A 22500-nucleotide genomic window follows, 5' to 3' on the forward strand; every position below is an offset into this window, starting at 1 on the left:
TGATAATGAAGTTTGCATTGTCTCATGGTAATGAAGCTTGCATTGTGCCATGGTAATGAAGCTTGCATTGTCTCATGGTAATAAAGCTTGCATTGTGCCATGGTAATGAAGCTTGCATTGTCTCATGGTAATGAAGCTTGCATTGTCTCATGGTAATGAAGCTTGCATTGTGCCATGGTAATGAAGCTTGCATTGTCTCATGGTAATGAAGCTTGCATTGTCTCATGATAATGAAGCTTGCATTGTCTCATGATAATGAAGCTTGCATTGTGCCATGGTAATGAAGCTTGCATTGTCTCATGGTAATGAAGCTTGCATTGTCTCATGATAATGAAGCTTGCATTGTGTCATGATAATGAAGCTTGCATTGTCTCATGGTAATGAAGCTTGCATTGTCTCATGATAATGAAGCGTGCATTGTCTCATGGTAATGAAGCTTGCATTGTCTCATGATAATGAAGCGTGCATTGTGTCATGGTAATGAAGCTTGCATTGTGTCATGGTAATGAAACTTGCATTGTCTCACGGTAATGAAGCTTGCATTGTCTCATGGTAATGAAGCTTGCATTGCCTCATGGTAATGAAGCTTGCATTGCCTCATGGTAATGAAGCTTGCATTGTCTCATGGTAAAGAAGCTTGCATTGTCTCATGGTAATGAAGCTTGCATTGTCTCATGATAATGAAGCTTGCATTGTCTCATGATAATGAAGCTTGCATTGTGCCATGGTAATGAAGCTTGCATTGTCTCATGATAATGAAGCTTGCATTGTCTCATGGTAATGAAGCTTGCATTGTGCCATGGTAATGAAGTTTGCATTGTCTCATGGTAATGAAGCTTGCATTGTCTCATGATAATGAAGCTTGCATTGTGTCATGATAATGAAGCTTGCATTGTGCCATGGTAATGAAGCTTGCATTGTCTCATGGTAATGAAGCTTGCGTTGTCTCATGATAATGAAGCTTGCATTGTCTCATGATAATGAAGCTTGCATTGTGCCATTGTAATGAAGCTTGCATTGTCTCATGGTAATGAAGCTTGCATTGTCTCATGATAATGAAGCTTGCATTGTCTCATGATAATGAAGCTTGCATTGTCTCATGGTAATGAAGCTTGCATTGTCTCATGGTAATGAAGTTTGCATTGTCTCATGGTAATGAAGCTTGCATTGTCTCCTGATAATGAAGCTTACATTGTCTCATGGTAATGAAGCTTGCATTGTCGCATGGTAATGAAGTTTGCATTGTCTCATGATAATGAAGCTTGCATTGTCTCATGGTAATGAAGTTTGCATTGTCTCATGGTAATGAAGCTTGCATTGTCTCATGGTAATGAAGTTTGCATTGTCTCATGATAATGAAGCTTGCATTGTCTCATGGTAATGAAGCTTGCATTGTCTCATGATAATGAAGCTTGCATTGTCTCATGGTAATGAAGCTTGCATTGTCTCATGGTAATGAAGTTTGCATTGTCTCATGGTAATGAAGCTTGCATTGTCGCATGGTAATGAAGCTTGCATTGTCTCATGGTAATGAAGCTTGCATTGTCTCACGGTAATGAAGCTTGCATTGTCTCATGATAATGAAGCTTGCATAGTCTCATGATAATGAAGCTTGCATTGTCTCATGGTAATGAAGCTTGCATTGTCTCATGGTAATGAAGTTTGCATTGTCTCATGGTAATGAAGCTTGCATTGTCTCATGGTAATGAAGCTTGCATTGTCTCATGGTAATGAAGCTTGCATTGTCTCATGGTAATGAAGTTTGCATTGTCTCATGGTAATGAAGTTTGCATTGTGTCATGGTAATGAAACTTGCATTGTCTCACGGTAATGAAGCTTGCATTGTCTCACGGTAATGAAGCTTGCATTGTCTCATGGTAATGAAGTTTGCATTGTGTCATGGTAATGAAACTTGCATTGTCTCACGGTAATGAAGCTTGCATTGTCTCACGGTAATGAAGCTTGCATTGCCTCATGGTAATGAAGCTTGCATTGTCTCATGATAATGAAGCTTGCATTGTCTCATGATAATGAAGCTTGCATTGCCTCATGGTAATGAAGTTTGCATTGTGTCATGGTAATGAAGCTTGCATTGTCTCACGGTAATGAAGCTTGCATTGTCTCATGGTAATGAAGTTTGCATTGTGTCATGGTAATGAAGCTTGCATTGTGTCATGGTAATGAAGCTTGCATTGTGTCATGATAATGAAGTTTGCATTGTCTCATGGTAATGAAGCTTGCATTGTGTCATGATAATGAAGCTTGCATTGCCTCATGGTAATGAAGCTTGCATTGTCTCATGATAATGAAGCTTGCATTGTCTCATGATAATGAAGCTTGCATTGTCTCACGGTAATGAAGCTTGCATTGTCTCATGGTAATGAAGCTTGCATTGTGTCATGATAATGAAGCTTGCATTGTCTCATATTAATGAAGCTTGCATTGTGTCATGATAATGAAGTTTGCATTGTCTCATGGTAATGAAGCTTGCATTGTGTCATGATAATGAAGTTTGCATTGTGTCATGATAATGAAGCTTGCATTGTGTCATGATAATGAAGCTTGCATTGTGTCATGATAATGAAGTTTGCATTGTGTCATGGTAATGAAGCTTGCATTGTCTCATGGTAATGAAGCTTGCATTGTCTCATGATAATGAAGCTTGCATTGTCTCATGGTAATAAAGCTTGCATTGTGCCATGGTAATGAAGCTTGCATTGTCTCATGGTAATGAAGTTTACATTGTGTCATGGTAATGAAGCTTGCATTGTCTCATGGTAATGAAGTTTACATTGTGTCATGGTAATGAAGCTTGCATTGTCTCATGGTAATGAAGCTTGCATTGTGTCATGGTAATGAAATTTGCATTGTCTCACGGTAATGAAGCTTGCATTGTCTCATGGAAATGAAGCTTGCATTGTCTCACGGTAATGAAGCTTGCATTGTCTCACGGTAATGAAGCTTGCATTGTCTCATGGAAATGAAGCTTGCATTGCCTCATGGTAATGAAGCTTGCATTGCCTCATGGTAATGAAGCTTGCATTGTCTCATGATAATGAAGCTTGTATTGTCTCATGATAATGAAGCTTGCATTGTCTCATGATAATGAAGTTTGCATTGTGTCATGATAATGAAGCTTGCATTGTCTCATGGTAATGAAGTTTGCATTGTGTCATGATAATGAAGCTTGCATTGTCTCATGGTAATGAAGTTTGCATTGTGTCATGGTAATGAAGCTTGCATTGTCTCACGGTAATGAAGCTTGCATTGTCTCATGGTAATGAAGTTTACATTGTGTCATGGTAATGAAACTTGCATTGTCTCACGGTAATGAAGCTTGCATTGTCTCACGGTAATGAAGCTTGCATTGCCTCATGGTAATGAAGCTTGCATTGTCTCATGATAATGAAGCTTGCATTGTCTCATGATAATGAAGCTTGCATTGTCTCATGGTAATGAAGTTTGCATTGTGTCATGGTAATGAAGCTTGCATTGTCTCACGGTAATGAAGCTTGCATTGTCTCATGGTAATGAAGTTTGCATTGTGTCATGGTAATGAAGCTTGCATTGTGTCATGGTAATGAAGCTTGCATTGTGTCATGATAATAAAGTTTGCATTGTCTCATGGTAATGAAGCTTGCATTGTGTCATGATAATGAAGTTTGCATTGTGTCATGATAATGAAGCTTGCATTGCCTCATGGTAATGAAGCTTGCATTGTCTCATGATAATGAAGCTTGCATTGTCTCATGATAATGAAGCTTGCATTGTCTCACGGTAATGAAGCTTGCATTGTCTCATGGTAATGAAGCTTGCATTGTGTCATGATAATGAAGCTTGCATTGTCTCATGGTAATGAAGCTTGCATTGTGTCATGATAATGAAGTTTGCATTGTCTCATGGTAATGAAGCTTGCATTGTGTCATGATAATGAAGCTTGCATTGTCTCATGGTAATGAAGCTTGCATTGTGTCATGATAATGAAGTTTGCATTGTCTCATGGTAATGAAGCTTGCATTGTGTCATGATAATGAAGTTTGCATTGTGTCATGATAATGAAGCTTGCATTGTGTCATGATAATGAAGCTTGCATTGTGTCATGATAATGAAGTTTGCATTGTGTCATGGTAATGAAGCTTGCATTGTCTCATGGTAATGAAGCTTGCATTGTCTCATGATAATGAAGCTTGCATTGTCTCATGGTAATAAAGCTTGCATTGTGCCATGGTAATGAAGCTTGCATTGTCTCATGGTAATGAAGTTTACATTGTGTCATGGTAATGAAGCTTGCATTGTCTCATGGTAATGAAGTTTACATTGTGTCATGGTAATGAAGCTTGCATTATGTCATGGTAATGAAGCTTGCATTGTGTCATGATAATGAAGCTTGCATTGTCTCATGGTAATGAAGTTTGCATTGTCTCATGGTAATGAAGTTTGCATTGTCTCATGGTAATGAAGCTTGCATTGTCTCATGGTAATGAAGTTTGCATTGTCTCATGGTAATGAAGCTTGCATTGTGCCATGGTAATGAAGCTTGCATTGTCTCATGGTAATAAAGCTTGCATTGTGCCATGGTAATGAAGCTTGCATTGTCTCATGGTAATGAAGCTTGCATTGTCTCATGGTAATGAAGCTTGCATTGTGCCATGGTAATGAAGCTTGCATTGTCTCATGGTAATGAAGCTTGCATTGTCTCATGATAATGAAGCTTGCATTGTCTCATGATAATGAAGCTTGCATTGTGCCATGGTAATGAAGCTTGCATTGTCTCATGGTAATGAAGCTTGCATTGTCTCATGATAATGAAGCTTGCATTGTGTCATGATAATGAAGCTTGCATTGTCTCATGGTAATGAAGCTTGCATTGTCTCATGATAATGAAGCGTGCATTGTCTCATGGTAATGAAGCTTGCATTGTCTCATGATAATGAAGCGTGCATTGTGTCATGGTAATGAAGCTTGCATTGTGTCATGGTAATGAAACTTGCATTGTCTCACGGTAATGAAGCTTGCATTGTCTCATGGTAATGAAGCTTGCATTGCCTCATGGTAATGAAGCTTGCATTGCCTCATGGTAATGAAGCTTGCATTGTCTCATGGTAAAGAAGCTTGCATTGTCTCATGGTAATGAAGCTTGCATTGTCTCATGATAATGAAGCTTGCATTGTCTCATGATAATGAAGCTTGCATTGTGCCATGGTAATGAAGCTTGCATTGTCTCATGATAATGAAGCTTGCATTGTCTCATGGTAATGAAGCTTGCATTGTGCCATGGTAATGAAGTTTGCATTGTCTCATGGTAATGAAGCTTGCATTGTCTCATGATAATGAAGCTTGCATTGTGTCATGATAATGAAGCTTGCATTGTGCCATGGTAATGAAGCTTGCATTGTCTCATGGTAATGAAGCTTGCATTGTCTCATGATAATGAAGCTTGCATTGTCTCATGATAATGAAGCTTGCATTGTGCCATTGTAATGAAGCTTGCATTGTCTCATGGTAATGAAGCTTGCATTGTCTCATGATAATGAAGCTTGCATTGTCTCATGATAATGAAGCTTGCATTGTCTCATGGTAATGAAGTTTGCATTGTCTCATGGTAATGAAGCTTGCATTGTCTCATGATAATGAAGCTTGCATTGTCTCATGATAATGAAGCTTGCATTGTCTCATGATAATGAAGCTTGCATTGTCTCATGGTAATGAAGCTTGCATTGTCTCATGGTAATGAAGCTTGCATTGTCTCATGATAATGAAGCTTGCATTGTCTCATGATAATGAAGCTTGCATTGTGCCATGGTAATGAAGCTTGCATTGTCTCATGATAATGAAGCTTGCATTGTCTCATGGTAATGAAGCTTGCATTGTGCCATGGTAATGAAGTTTGCATTGTCTCATGGTAATTAAGCTTGCATTGTCTCATGATAATGAAGCTTGCATTGTGTCATGATAATGAAGCTTGCATTGTGCCATGGTAATGAAGCTTGCATTGTCTCATGGTAATGAAGCTTGCATTGTCTCATGATAATGAAGCTTGCATTGTCTCATGATAATGAAGCTTGCATTGTGCCATTGTAATGAAGCTTGCATTGTCTCATGGTAATGAAGCTTGCATTGTCTCATGATAATGAAGCTTGCATTGTCTCATGATAATGAAGCTTGCATTGTCTCATGGTAATGAAGTTTGCATTGTCTCATGGTAATGAAGCTTGCATTGTCTCATGATAATGAAGCTTGCATTGTCTCATGATAATGAAGCTTGCATTGTCTCATGATAATGAAGCTTGCATTGTCTCATGGTAATGAAGCTTGCATTGTCTCATGGTAATGAAGTTTGCATTGTCTCATGGTAATGAAGCTTGCATTGTCTCCTGATAATGAAGCTTACATTGTCTCATGGTAATGAAGCTTGCATTGTCGCATGGTAATGAAGTTTGCATTGTCTCATGATAATGAAGCTTGCATTGTCTCATGGTAATGAAGTTTGCATTGTCTCATGATAAAGAAGCTTGCATTGTCTCATGGTAATGAAGCTTGCATTGTCTCATGGTAATGAAGTTTGCATTGTCTCATGATAAAGAAGCTTGCATTGTCTCATGGTAATGAAGCTTGCATTGTCTCATGATAATGAAGCTTGCATTGTCTCATGATAATGAAGCTTGCATTGTCTCATGGTAATGAAGCTTGCATTGTCTCATGGTAATGAAGTTTGCATTGTCTCATGATAAAGAAGCTTGCATTGTCTCATGGTAATGAAGCTTGCATTGTCTCATGATAATGAAGCTTGCATTGTCTCATGGTAATGAAGCTTGCATTGTCTCATGGTAATGAAGTTTGCATTGTCTCATGGTAATGAAGCTTGCATTGTCGCATGGTAATGAAGCTTGCATTGTCTCATGGTAATGAAGCTTGCATTGTCTCACGGTAATGAAGCTTGCATTGTCTCATGATAATGAAGCTTGCATTGTCTCATGATAATGAAGCTTGCATTGTCTCATGGTAATGAAGCTTGCATTGTCTCATGGTAATGAAGTTTGCATTGTCTCATGGTAATGAAGCTTGCATTGTCTCATGGTAATGAAGCTTGCATTGTCTCATGGTAATGAAGCTTGCATTGTCTCATGGTAATGAAGTTTGCATTGTCTCATGGTAATGAAGCTTGCATTGTCTCCTGATAATGAAGCTTGCATTGTCTCATGGTAATGAAGTTTGCATTGTCTCATGGTAATGAAGCTTGCATTGTCTCATGGTAATGAAGCTTGCATTGTCTCATGGTAATGAAGCTTGCATTGTCTCATGGTAATGAAGCTTGCATTGTCTCATGATAATGAAGCTTGCATTGTCTCATGATAATGAAGCTTGCATTGTCTCATGATAATGAAGTTTGCATTGTCTCATGATAATGAAGCTTGCATTGTCTCATGATAATGAAGTTTGCATTGTCTCATGATAATGAAGCTTGCATTGTCTCATGATAATGAAGCTTGCATTGTCTCATGATAATGAAGTTTGCATTGTCTCATGATAATGAAGCTTGCATTGTCTCATGATAATGAAGCTTGCATTGTCTCATGATAATGAAGCTTGCATTGCCTCAAGGTAATGAAGTTTGCATTGTCTCACGGTAATGAAGCCTCCATCAAATATTTATAATATTTTAAAACAACATCAAACTCAAACAATTAATGATTTCATATGATGTTTACTTCTCTGGCTTATTCTTGTGTGTTTATTATTATGTAAATGTTTATCATTATGTAAATGTTTATCATTATGTAAATGTTTATCATTATGTAAATGTTTATCATTATGTAAATGTTTATCGTTATGTAAATGTTTATCATTATGTAAATGTTTATCATTATGTAAATGTTTATCATTATGTAAATGTTGATCATTATGTAAATGTTTATCATTATGTAAATGTTGATCATTATGTAAATGTTTATCATTATGTATATGTTGATCATTATGTAAATGCATGTTAGTGAACACTACATAAACTCAGTTAATGTGGTATCTCAGTCTTTATACAATTAGTGATTTTATGAAATATTTCATATTTTATTCATATTGTCCTATATACCCTTTCTTCTTTTCTCCATAGCCTCTCTTATTTCTACTTCCTTCGTCTCCTTCTCTCTCTCACTTCCTTTCAATTACCTTTTTCAGTCTTATTTTCACCTCTTCATCCCTCCTTCCTCTTTTTTCTCTCTTATTTCTCTCTCTACATCTGTCTCCGTCCTCTTTCCTCGTCTTTCTCTCTCTTCCTATTCTCTTTTTCTCTTTCTTTCGTTTCACTCTCCCTTCAGCTCATCTTACTTTTGTTTTCTTTTATATCTCCACACTACAGCTTCCCTTATCTCCCTCCTCCTACTTTCCTTCACTCTTTATCCTCCCCATTTCCTATTACTTTCCTACCCAACATTTCTATTTTCCCTTACCCTTCTCTCTACTCATAAAAAAAACACTTTTCCCCCCCTCATTCTTGCGACTTTTTCCATGGGTTTTGAACACCTATTGAAATTTCCTCGCTGAGAAAAAGGCCACCATTTTAATTGTAAATATTTGTAGTCAGGGACAACCTCGGAATTGCCTTTCTTCTAAAATAATTTTTTTAGACGTGCACCTCTGTTGGTCTTTGCTCCCAGAGTTAGCATTTTAAATGCTGGAGATAAAGGCAGGTATTGACATATTCAGTACTAACTTGGGCGAAAAAAAAGTGTGATTTTCAATAAATTATAACCAGCTACCGGAAAAAAATATGTGAAAAGTTGTCAATGCTTTTTATCTACTGTTGATGTATTCGTGTGTTGGAGGGAGAGGCGTCAGGTGTTAGGATATTTCCAGTTCTTCATCACCTGTTAACTGCTTGTTCGTTACCTGTTTCCTACCTGTTCACTCATTGTGCCAGATTAATGGCTATATTAGTGTGTCATTGTATTACACACATTAATAGTTATATTACTTTTTCACTACTTGTTCATTACACGATATGTTACCTTTCAGAGGAGCAGCCAGGACAGTACAGCCCCATCCTAGGTAGTGGCCTAGGTCTGGGCGTGGGAGTGGCTACGAACGGTAGCCTGGTGGTTGTGGGCGCCCGGGCGGAGGACGAGGGTCAGTACCTGTGTGAGGCTTCCAACAGTGTGGGCGGAGGCCTCTCTGCCTTGGTCAAACTCACCGTTAATGGTAACTTCTGTTTTTGATCACATCATTGTAATAATAATGTAATCCTAGGAGGTCCTAGGAAGTCCTAGGAGGTAGGCTGGTAGACAGCAACCGCCCAGGGAGGTCCTAGGAGGTAGGCTGGTAGACAGCAACCACCCAGGGAGGTCCTAGGAGGTAGGCTGGTAGACAGCAACCACCCAGGGAGGTCCTAGGAGGTAGGCTGGAAGACAGCAACCACCCAGGGAGGTCCTAGGAGGTAGGCTGGAAGACAGCAACCGCCCAGGGAGGTCCTAGGAGGTAGGCTGGAAGACAGCAACCACCCAGGGAGGTCCTAAGAGGTAGGCTGGAAGACAGCAACCACCCAGGGAGGTCCTAGGAGGTAAGCTGGAAGACAGCAACCACCCAGGGAGGTCCTAGGAGGTAGGCTGGAAGACAGCAACCACCCAGGGAGGTCCTAGGAGGTAGGCTGGAAGACAGCAACCACCCAGGGAGGTCCTAGGAGGTAGGCTGGAAGACAGCAACCACCCAGGGAGGTCCTAGGAGGTAGGCTGGAAGACAGCAACCACCCAGGGAGGTCCTAGGAGGTAGGCTGGAAGACAGCAACCACCCAGGGAGGTCCTAGGAGGTAGGCTGGAAGACAGCAACCACCCAGGGAGGTCCTAGGAGGTAGGCTGGAAGACAGCAACCACCCAGGGAGGTCCTAGGAGGTAGGCTGGAAGACAGCAACCACCCAGGGAGGTCCTAGGAGGTAGGCTGGAAGACAGCAACCACCCAGGGAGGTCCTAGGAGGTAGGCTGGAAGACAGCAACCACCCAGGGAGGTCCTAGGAGGTAGGCTGGAAGACAGCAGCCACCCAGGGAGGTCCTAGGAGGTAGGCTGGAAGACAGCAACCACCCAGGGAGGTCCTAGGAGGTAGGCTGGAAGACAGCAACCACCCAGGGAGGTCCTAGGAGGTAGGCTGGAAGACAGCAACCACCCAGGGAGGTCCTAGGAGGTAGGCTGGAAGACAGCAACCACCCAGGGAGGTCCTAGGAGGTAGGCTGGAAGACAGCAACCACCCAGGGAGGTCCTAGGAGGTAGGCTGGAAGACAGCAACCACCCAGGGAGGTCCTAGGAGGTAGGCTGGAAGACAGCAACCACCCAGGGAGGTCCTAGGAGGTAGGCTGGAAGACAGCAACCACCCAGGGAGGTCCTAGGAGGTAGGCTGGAAGACAGCAACCACCCAGGGAGGTCCTAGGAGGTAGGCTGGAAGACAGCAACAGCGCGTGTGTGTGTGTGTGTGATGATAATTTATTTTCTCAAAACTAACACACAGTATACACTGTATGACTACAACAGTAGTATTCAATCTCGACAAGATGAGGAATTTTACACATGTGCAACACCTGGGTATCATTATTAGAAGACGTTTCGCCCACCAGTGGCTATACCAATTCATTACAGAGATAATATATAAAGACAGTAGAAGATGGGGCTAATCAGTCTCCCAGTCTTCCAGATCAATACACAAAAACTAATAGTCATTGATGGGCGAAACGTCTTCAATTAAAGACACCTAGATGTTGCACATGTGTCTATGTGGTTCAAAACATGCTGATTAATAAGTTTTTTCACTTCTTATACTTAACATTTTCACTCTAAATATAATATAAAAATAATTATATCTGAGCAAATCAAGGGAATTATATCACGTAAATTTTTTACGCACCTAATTTTTCAGTTTAATAAACCTATTTCTTAGAGGTCCAGAGTATATTTTGTAACGATTTTTTTTATCTTACGCTATATAAGTCAAATATTGTATATAATGTGTGGTGGTGAGTGTCACCTGTGTATAGAGTGTGTGTTGGCGGGTTCCATCACTGTACAGTGTGTGGTGGTGGGTGCCACCTTTGTACAGCATGTGGTGGTAGGTGCCACCTCTGTACAGTGTGTGGTGGTAGATGCCACCTCTGTACAGCATGTGGTGGTAGGTGCCACCTCTGTACAGCGTGTGGTGGTAGGTGCTACCTCTGTACAGCATGTGGTGGTAGGTGCCACCTCTGTACAGTGTGTGGTGGTAGATGCCACCTCTGTACAGCGTGTGGTGGTAGGTGCCACCTCTGTACAGCGTGTGGTGGTAGGTGCCACCTCTGTACAGCGTGTGGTGGTAGGAGCCACCTCTGTACAGCATGTGGTGGTAGGTGCCACCTCTGTACAGTGTGTGGTGGTAGATGCCACCTCTGTACAGCGTGTGGTGGTAGGTGCCACCTCTGTACAGCGTGTGGTTGTAAGTGCCACCTCTGTACAGTGTGTGGTGGTAGGTGCCACCTCTGTGCAGCAAGTGGTGGTAGGTGCCACCTCTGTACAGTGTGTGGTGGTAGATGCCACCTCTGTACAGCGTGTGGTGGTAGGTGCCACCTCTGTACAGTGTGTGGTGGTAGATGCCACCTCTGTACAGTGTGTGGTGGTAGGTACCACCTCTGTACAGTGTGTGGTGGTAGATGCCACCTCTGTACAGCGTGTGGTGGTAGGTGCCACCTCTGTACAGCGTGTGGTGGTAGGTGCCACCTCTGTACAGTGTGTGGTGGTAGGTGCCACCTCTGTGCAGCATGTGGTGGTAGGTGCCACCTCTGTACAGTGTGTGGTGGTAGATGCCACCTCTGTACAGCGTGTGGTGGTAGGTGCCACCTCTGTACAGTGTGTGGTGGTAGATGCCACCTCTGTACAGTGTGTGGTGGTAGGTACCACCTCTGTACAGTGTGTGGTGGTAGATGCCACCTCTGTACAGTGTGTGGTGGTAGATGCCACCTCTGTACAGCATGTGGTGGTAGGTGTCACCTCTGTACAGTGTGTGGTGGTTGATGCCACCTCTGTACAGTGTGTGGTGGTAGGTGCCACCTCTGTACAGTGTGTGGTGGTAGATGCCACCTCTATACAGTGTGTGGTGGTAGGTGCCACCTCTGTACAGTGTGTGGTGGTAGATGCCACCTCTGTACAGCGTGTGGTGGTAGGTGCCACCTCTGTACAGCATGTGGTGGTAGGTGCCACCTCTGTACAGTGTGGTGGTAGATGCCACCTCTGTACAGCGTGTGGTGGTAGGTGCCACCCCAGTCCTCCTGCCTCAGCATCATTAACGCCAAATCAAATACGGTCTGAAAAGAACCGCTCGTAAAAAATAAAACTCACTACGATTATGACCTGCACTTACTATTTGCAATTCCTGAAATGCTCCATTATTAACGTACATTTTTTTTAACCTTGAGGGCGTGAGCTCTCTCATCAATCGCATTTGGGACCTCTAAAAGTGGTTTTCGGTCCGGGACGGTAGAAAGTGGTCTTTGAAATCAAGCACCCCACAAAAGAGCAATTGGCCACGAAAACCCCAAGACATGGTCTATGCTCGAGGAGCCAATAAAGTGGTCTTTGGTCCTGGAAGGTAGAACGTGGTTTTGAAATTAAGCACCCCATAAAAGGACTAATGAACTCGTAGACCCCAAGATATGATCTTTGACCTCGAGGACCCTATAAAATGGTCTTTGATCCAGGTATATAGAAAGTGGTCTTTGAAATCGATCACCCCATAAAAGGACTAATGAACTTGAAGACCCCAGGACATGGTCTTTCATCTCGAGGACCCTATAAAATGATCTTTGGTCCTTGACTTCATGTTGTATTAAATGTCTTTGTTATTTCAGCGGTGATAAATGACTTTACTAATGATCTAAATTCTTCTGTGCACAACCCTGATATTTTAAGTGACTTTTTACAATATCTCTGGATTGTATTCTAATCTCTGCTCTGGATGCTGTATAGCCCTTGTGGTTTAGCTCTTCTTTTTGATTATAATAATAAAATCTGCTCTGGATACATCAACATTGGTCAGGAAAAAGTGATCCTTTCTTATTAAATTCACAGGAAATTCTTGAATACCACATCTTATGATGCAATATTTATAAATTTTAGAATTTAGAATTTATTTCTTATGGTATTCACTTAGATTGCTACACCCGTGTCGGTCTATAAGCTCGATCCTCCGTCTGCTAATTTCTCAAATAAGCAAAAGGTCTACTAAGATGTGCATCATATGACCCGCTTCAGGAGAAATTTTCCCATCTTTCCTGATAAAGAAAACACTACCATGGGTGCCCACAGGAAGGAGAAAAGGGGGAAGGGGTTGCGACTTTTACCCACCTCTTACATTTCCCAATTTTTTTCTGAAAATCGTATCAATTTCTTTTTGTGCTCTAGCAAACATAATAAGTTTTGCTTTAATGTTGGTAGAAATACCAACAATATGTTAAGTAAAAGGACACAAGTGTAACTAATGTGACATTTATTTTGGCAACGTTTCGCCGTTACTAATGGCTTGATAAAGCTCCTGGAGACCAAAATTTTGCCACAATAAAATGTCACTTTAGTTGCACTTGTGTCCTTTTACTCAACATAATAAGTTTTTTATCTGTTGACTTAATGTGTAAAAGATGGTCTCATACAAAACCTGTTCACAACTTGTATTCTGTAACAGCTGATGTCCTATACAAGTCACATATTCTGACTTCTCTTGAAAATTTCTCTCTCGTCGCACATAATTACCATCATCTGAAACATGATACTGCTTATTATATTTTATTCTTAATCTTCCATTTCTTACAGATACTCAAGGATCCACTGTTATTTCCATTTTACTTTCTCAGTATCACCTATTTTCTTTTTCTCCTGATGTTTATGATGTTTATTCTATAGATTTTCCGCTGATGTTCAGATATTAATGTGAACTTTCTACGTGGCTTCACTGGTCAGTATTATGAGATGGCTCCGGCAGGAGGAACTTTCACCGTCTTTAGTCTTCATGATTTGAACATTATTCACGTTCAAAAAATCACGACGCACTTGCCGCGAGTTCAATCCTCACCCGTGCCGTGGCTTGTTTGTAATCGTTTCGTTACGATTTCGTGAGGCAAGCTGAAATACTGAAGGAAACTCTTTTATTATACACGATGCGCAATAAATTCTGATATCCATAAACTGGACAAATTTCTCGGTCAAAATAGAGCTAAAAATAAATCAGAAAAAGGAGGAAATATAAATATTTTTATTGTTTCAAAAAGGCTTCATTTTCATTGAATTTTATTGAAATAATTTTAATAAATGTGAGACGTTGTTTGCATCCTGTTGCTTTAATAATTAATATTGACATTAAAATTATTAAGGAAAAATTCTCTTTATACAAAGTAATATTTATATAACAAATGTTATGGTGTTGGAATGCATTTTTTTCGAATACATTTAAATACACAAAATTTAATTGATTCCCAACATGAATGATCTTGTTCTTTGCTAAAACTGATTATTTATTTATTTATCTATCTATCGATCTATATATATATATATATATATATATATATATATATATATATATATATATATATATATATATATATATATATGCAAAACAACCACTCTGAAAGAATAGAGAAATTCCAAGCGCTTTCGTGACTACTCACATTATCAAGGAACTATGATAGTTCCATGATAATGTGAGTAGTCACGAAAGCGCTTGGAATTTCTCTATTCTTTCAGAGTGGTTGTTTTGCATATTTTGAAATCACCTGTTTACTGTGATCTTATTGCATATATATATGTATATATATATATATATATATATATATATATATATATATATATATATATATATATATATATATATATATATATATATATATATATATATATATAACATAATATAATTATATGTATATATAAAATAAATATATGTATTTATGTCCTACTGGTAATTTCAGCTGTGATGTTTCTCATGCATATTTAAAATTATATTCTTTTTGCGTGTGTGATTTGCTGCATTAATTACACGGAGCTAATTTCGTAACTTTTCCAATGTTTTATTTTACAGGATTTGCATATATCGTCAGGCTGATTTTTGTACATAGTCAGTCGTTGTCTGTCTCTCGTTATTACGTAATTATGTGCTGATTGCACTTCTTTAAAATATATGTATATCAAAACAGAGAGTATTATATTTTCCACATAATTCTCTGATTTCGTTGAATACATTATTCGTTTAATATAAAATAAATTTAAATCGTAATATATTCCCAGTTAGGCAAGATATCCACAAAATCCCCAGCATAATAAGTTCTACACGACACCACAAACCCAACATACATACATAATACTACACACCAATCTATCTCCGCACAATACCATAAATCAGTCCTATTAAGAGAGCACATCATAACACCTCTATATAACCTTGTGTTCGCGTCCACGCTCAGAATATCTGCTAACATTATAATGTTAGGAATTATAGTGAGGTTCTGTTCTGTTTACTGACCAGTAAACCACCGCCACCATATAATCAGCACAACGCTTCTTGACGAAGACTTACGAGTGTTACAGTGCTGGGATAATCTCCTGCCAACTGTCAACAATACATTGCTACATGTCCTACCACCGAGACTCGTATATTATTATTCTTTTATTCATGAGTGTCGAGTGGGTGGGACTAAGTGAATGACAGCCTGAAAGGTATGAATTTTCAGCTACACTAGAAGAAATAAAAAAAATAAATGATTAATAAAGGCGAAAAATGTCTTAAATACAATTTAGTTTACTCTTAAATGCAAATATACACAGTACGACAAAATAGATTCTCTAAGTCAACAAAACTCCTGTCAAACAATTATGAACAACACCTACGTATCTTATATTCTATTTTTTGGAATGAAAGTTCTACACTTACTTGTAGCAATGGAGATTGTAGAACAAATTGTCCCAAAAGAGCACAATTCCTTAGGTACGCTACATAATCATTGTCCACCTCACTCTGACCTCTCTTACCACTCAGACACACTCGTGACCTCGTATGACGCTAATGATCTCATTATGTTATGCTAATGTAACCAAAGACCATCCAGTAAGTAGTCCAACAAAGAAGTATTAATAATTAATACCTAATTACACAATATCGAAAATAAAAATCTATGTAATTTACATTAAAATATGAGCTTAAAAGTATTAATATAAGTGGGAGATTAATATAAATATAAATCAATATAAATATAAATTAATATAAATGGGAGGTAATTTTTAACAACCCAGGTAAAATTACTAACTCAGTCTCTCACACATCACACACACACTTTACCTTGGCACATCACACACACACACACACTTTACCTTGGCACATCACACACACACACACTTTACCTTGGCACACCACACACACACACTTTACCTTGGCACATCACACACATTACCTTGGCACATCACACACACACACTTAACCTTGGCACATCACATACGCACTTTACCTTGGCACATCACACACACACTTAACCTTGGTACATCACATACGCACTTTACCTTGGTAAATCACACACACACTTTATCTTGGCACATCACATACACACTTTACCTTGGCACATCACACACACACACACTTAACCTTGGTACATCACATACGCACTTTACCTTGGTACATCACACACACACTTAACCTTGGCACATCACACACACTTTACCTTGGCACATCACACACACACACACTTTACCTTGGTACATCACATACGCACTTTACCTTGGTACATCACACACACACTTAACCTTGGCACATCACACACACTTTACCTTGGCACATCACACACACACACACTTTACCTTGGTACATCACATACGCACTTTACCTTGGTACATCACATACACACTTAACCTTGGCACATCACATACACACTTAACCTTGGTACATCACACACACACACTTAACCTTAGCACATCACACGACTTGGACCGTTAATTAGTTAATGGTTCAAGTCGGACCGAAACGTCCTCATAAATTTCTTTCACTTATGTGCGGGTGAATTATGTATTATTCCAGCCACGGTTTTCTGCGTTTTTATTCTCCACGGTAATAATGTTGAAGGAAGGGAAATGTAGAGACATTTCCTTATATCAAGGATCCCTTCATTATCATATGATAAATGTCGCCTCTCACTGTATTCCTCACCAGCACCTCCCAGGTTCGACTCGGGACTACATCAGGTCGTATCTGTGAGACGGGGAGCTAGAGCCTCGCTCCTTTGCCACGTTCATGGTGACCCGCCCATCACACTCATCTGGCAGGCCACCCATACCCACGCCCACGACCTCAGGTGAGCCACTTCCCCTGGAGTTCTCCTGTTAACTTAAAAAAAATACTTGGATTAATATTGAATACTGACAAACAGAATAAGCTGGAAATTTTCGTCTCCTCTGAAGGTTACTTTCAATCGAATACAAAGGTCATTAAAACATTGGAACCAGCAGAAGCAGTTTTAGGGTAAATACGAGGTGGTGGCCAGTCCCTCAGCCTTGAAGAAGTCATGTTCAGATTGTCAGTCCTTCAGATTTGAAGAGGCTAGTCCCTAAGCCTTGAAAAAACAATTTGGAGATGATCAGTCCCTTAGTCTTGAGAAGGGATCAGCTCCAGTCATCGGGACTATAGAGCTGATCATTTCTCAAGGCTCAGGAACTGACCACATCAAAATTATTTCGTTTTCAAATCTGACTGACTGATCACCTTATCTTTTGCTCTCTGCTGATTCTTTTTTCTCCAATATTTTTGTCACCTGAATATAATATACAACACAATATACCAACATACAAGGCAATATACCAGCATACAACACAGTATAACAGCATACAACACAGTATACCAACATACAACACAGTATACCAGCATACAACACAATATACCAACTTACAACACAGTATACCAGCATATAACATAATATACCAACACACAACATATTATACCAACATACAACAAAATATACCAGCATACAACACAGAATACCTGGAAAGGTTTCGGAGGTCAACGCCCCCGCGGCCCGGAATGTGACCAGGCCTCATACCAACATCCAACACAATATACCAGCATACAACATATTAGTCCAACATACAACACAATATACCAACATACAACACAATATACCAACGTACAACACAATATACCAACATGCAACACAGTATACCAACATGCAACACAATATACCAACATACAACACAATATACCAACATGCAACACAATATATCAACATACAACACAATATACCAACGTACTACACAATATACCAACATGCAACACAATATACCAACATACAACACAATATACCAACATACAACACAATATACCAACATACAACACAATATACCAACGTACTACACAATATACCAACATGCAACACAATATACCAACATACAACACAATATACCAACATGCAACACAACATACCAACATACAACACAATATACTAACATACAACACAATATTCCAACATACAACGCAATATACCAACATACAACACAATATACCAACATACAACACAATATACCAACATACAACACAATATACCAACATGAAACACAATATACCAAAATACAACACAATATACCAACATACAACACAATATACCAACATGCAACACAATATACCAACATGCAACACAATATACCAACATGCAACACAATATACCAACATGCAACACAATATACCAACATGCAACACAATATACCAACATGCAACACAATATACCAACATGCAACACAATATACCAACATGCAACACAATATACCAACATGCAACACAATATACCAACATACAACACAATATACCAACATGCAACACAATATACCAACATACAACACAATATACCAACATACAACACAATATACCAACATACAACACAATATACCAACATACAACACAATATACCAACATACAACACAATATACCAACATACAACACAATATACCAACATACAACACAATATACCAACATGCAACACAATATACCAACATACAACACAATATACCAACATACAACACAATATACCAACATACAACACAATATACCAACATGCAACACAATATACCAACATGCAACACAATATACCAACATACAACACAATATACCAACATACAACACAATATACCAACATACAACACAATATACCAACATACAACACAATATACCAACATACAACACAATATACCAACATACAACACAATATACCAACATACAACACAATATACCAACATACAACACAATATACCAACATACAACACAATATACCAACATGCAACACAATATACAAACATGCAACACAATATACCAACATACAACACAATATACCAACATACAACACAATATACCAACATACAACACAATATACCAACATACAACATAATATACCAACATACAACACAATATACCAACATACAACACAATATACCAACATACAACACAATATACCAACATACAACACAATATACCAACATGCAACACAATATCCCAACATACAACACAATATACCAACATGCAACACAATACCAACATGCAACACAATATACCAACATACAACACAATATACCAACATTCAACACAATATACCAACATACAACACAATATACCAACATACAACACAATATACCAACATACAACACAATATACCAACATACAACACAATATACCAACATACAACACAATATACCAACATACAACACAATATACCAACATACAACACAATATACCAACATACAACACAATATACCAACATACAACACAATATACCAACATACAACACAGTAATATACCAACATACAACACAATATACCAACATACAACACAATATACCAACATACAACACAATATACCAACATACAGCACAATATACCAATAATATACCAACATACAACACAATATACCAACATACAACACAATATACCAACATACAACACAATATACCAACATACAACACAGTATACCAACATACAACACAATATACCAACATACAACACAATATACCAACATACAACACAATATACCAACATACAACACAATATACCAACATACAACACAATATACCAACATACAACACAATATACCAACATACAACACAATATACCAACATACAACACAATATACCAACATACAACACAATATACCAACATACAACACAATATACCAACATACAACACAATATACCAACATACAACACAATATACCAACATACAACACAATATACCAACATACAACACAATATACCAACATACAACACAATATACCAACATACAACACAGTATACCAACATACAACACAGTATACCAACATACAACACAATATACCAACATACAACACAATATACCAACATACAACACAATATACCAACATACAACACAATATACCACCATACAACACAATATACCAACATACAACACAATATACCAACATACAACACAATATACCAATATACAACACAATATACGAACATACAACACAATATACTAACATACAACACAGTATACCAACATACAACACAATATACCAACATACAACACAATATACCAACATACAACACAATATACCAACATACAACACAATATACCAACATACAACACAATATACAAACATACAACACAATATACCAACATACAACACAATATACCAACATACAACACAATATACAAACATACAACACAATATACCAACATACAACACAATATACCAACATACAACACAATATACCAACATACAACACAATATACCAACATACAACACAATATACCAACATACAACACAATATACCAACATACAACACAATATACCAACATACAACACAATATACCAACATACAACACAGTATACCAACATACAACACAGTATACCAACATACAACACAATATACCAACATACAACACAATATACCAACATACAACACAATATACCAACATACAACACAATATACCACCATACAACACAATATACCAACATACAACACAATATACCAACATACAACACAATATATCAATATACAACACAATATACGAACATACAACACAATATACTAACATACAACACAGTATACCAACATACAACACAATATACCAACATACAACACAATATACCAACATACAACACAATATACCAACATACAACACAATATACCAACATACAACACAATATACAAACATACAACACAATATACCAACATACAACACAATATACCAACATACAACACAATATACCAACATACAACACAATATACCAACATACAACACAATATACCAACATACAACACAATATACCAACATACAACACAGTATACCAACATACAACACAATAAAAATTGCAAATTAACGCCCTCTCATTTTTAATTATTTATTAACTCTCATGACAGGTGTCTCACTGAAATATTTCCTCTCTCTCTCTCTCTCTCTCTCTCTCTCTCTCTCTCTCTCTCTCTCTCTCTCTCTCTCTCTCTCTCTCTCTCACTCTCTCTCTCACTCTATATATATATCTATATATATATATATATATATATATATATATATATATATATATATATATATATATATATATTAATGATTAAAAAATTATTTGAACATCGCACCATGTTAGTGTGTCATGTTACTGAAATTTTAATATATACTATATTTTATTTTGTTATATTTAGAAGGAAAAAATATGGATGTTTTTTTAATACAAAATTTTCTGAGTTAAAAAATGAATAACAATTGCTGAATAACCTTTATTTCCCTGAATGGTAAATTATGTTTGATCTTTAAACAGTTGTTTAATTATGTCAATTGTTATTTAATGCATAGGAACGGACTGTATAAAATCTTTCATAGGATAGTTGTACTTTCGTGTGTGTGTGTGTGTGTGTGTGTGTGTGTGTGTGTGTGTGTGTGTGTGTGTGTGTGTGTGTGTGTGTGTGTGTGTGTGTGTGTGTGTGTGTTTGTGTGTGTGTGTGTGTGTGTGTGTGTGTGTGTGTGTGTGTGTGTGTGTGTGTGTGTGTGTGTGTGTGTGTTTGTGTGTGTGTGTGTGTGTGTGTGTGTGTGTGTGTGTGTGTTTGTGTGTGTGTGTGTGTGTTTGTGTGTGTGTGTGTTTGTGTGTGTGTGTGTGTGTGTGTGTGTGTGTGTGTGTGTGTGTGTGTGTGTGTGTGTGTGTGTGTGTGTGTGTGTGTGTGTGTGTGTGTGTGTGTGTGTGTGTGTTTGTGTGTGTGTGTGTGTGTGTGTGTGTGTGTGTGTGTGTGTGTGTGTGTGTGGGTGTGTGCTCACCTATTTGTACTCACCTATTTGTGGTTGCAGGGGTCGATTCACAGCTCCTGGCCCCGCCTCTTCGCTGATTGCTACTAGGTCCTCTCTCTCCCTGCCCCATGAGCTCTATCATACCTCGCCTTAAAACTATGTATGGTTCCTTCCTCCACCACATCACTTTCTAGGCTATTCCATGGCCTGACTACTCTATGACTGAAGAAATACTTCCTAACATCCCTTTGATTCATC

General features: G+C 38.5%; 1 protein-coding gene across 4 annotated transcripts in view; it reads left to right on the forward strand.

The window, feature by feature from the left end:
* LOC128702646 (cell adhesion molecule Dscam2) overlaps positions 1-22500 on the forward strand; it is a 720609-nt gene that overhangs the window by 633741 nt on the left and 64368 nt on the right. For all 4 annotated transcript variants that reach the window (XM_070091879.1, XM_070091878.1, XM_070091881.1 and 1 more), the window contains exons 16-17: positions 9013-9195; positions 17183-17324. In XM_070091879.1, the coding sequence (XP_069947980.1) occupies positions 9013-9195; positions 17183-17324 (325 nt within the window). The remainder of the gene's footprint in view (positions 1-9012; positions 9196-17182; positions 17325-22500) is intronic.

The sequence above is a fragment of the Cherax quadricarinatus genome, chromosome 37 (genome assembly GCF_038502225.1).
Source record: "Cherax quadricarinatus isolate ZL_2023a chromosome 37, ASM3850222v1, whole genome shotgun sequence".
NCBI lineage: Eukaryota > Metazoa > Arthropoda > Malacostraca > Decapoda > Parastacidae > Cherax > Cherax quadricarinatus.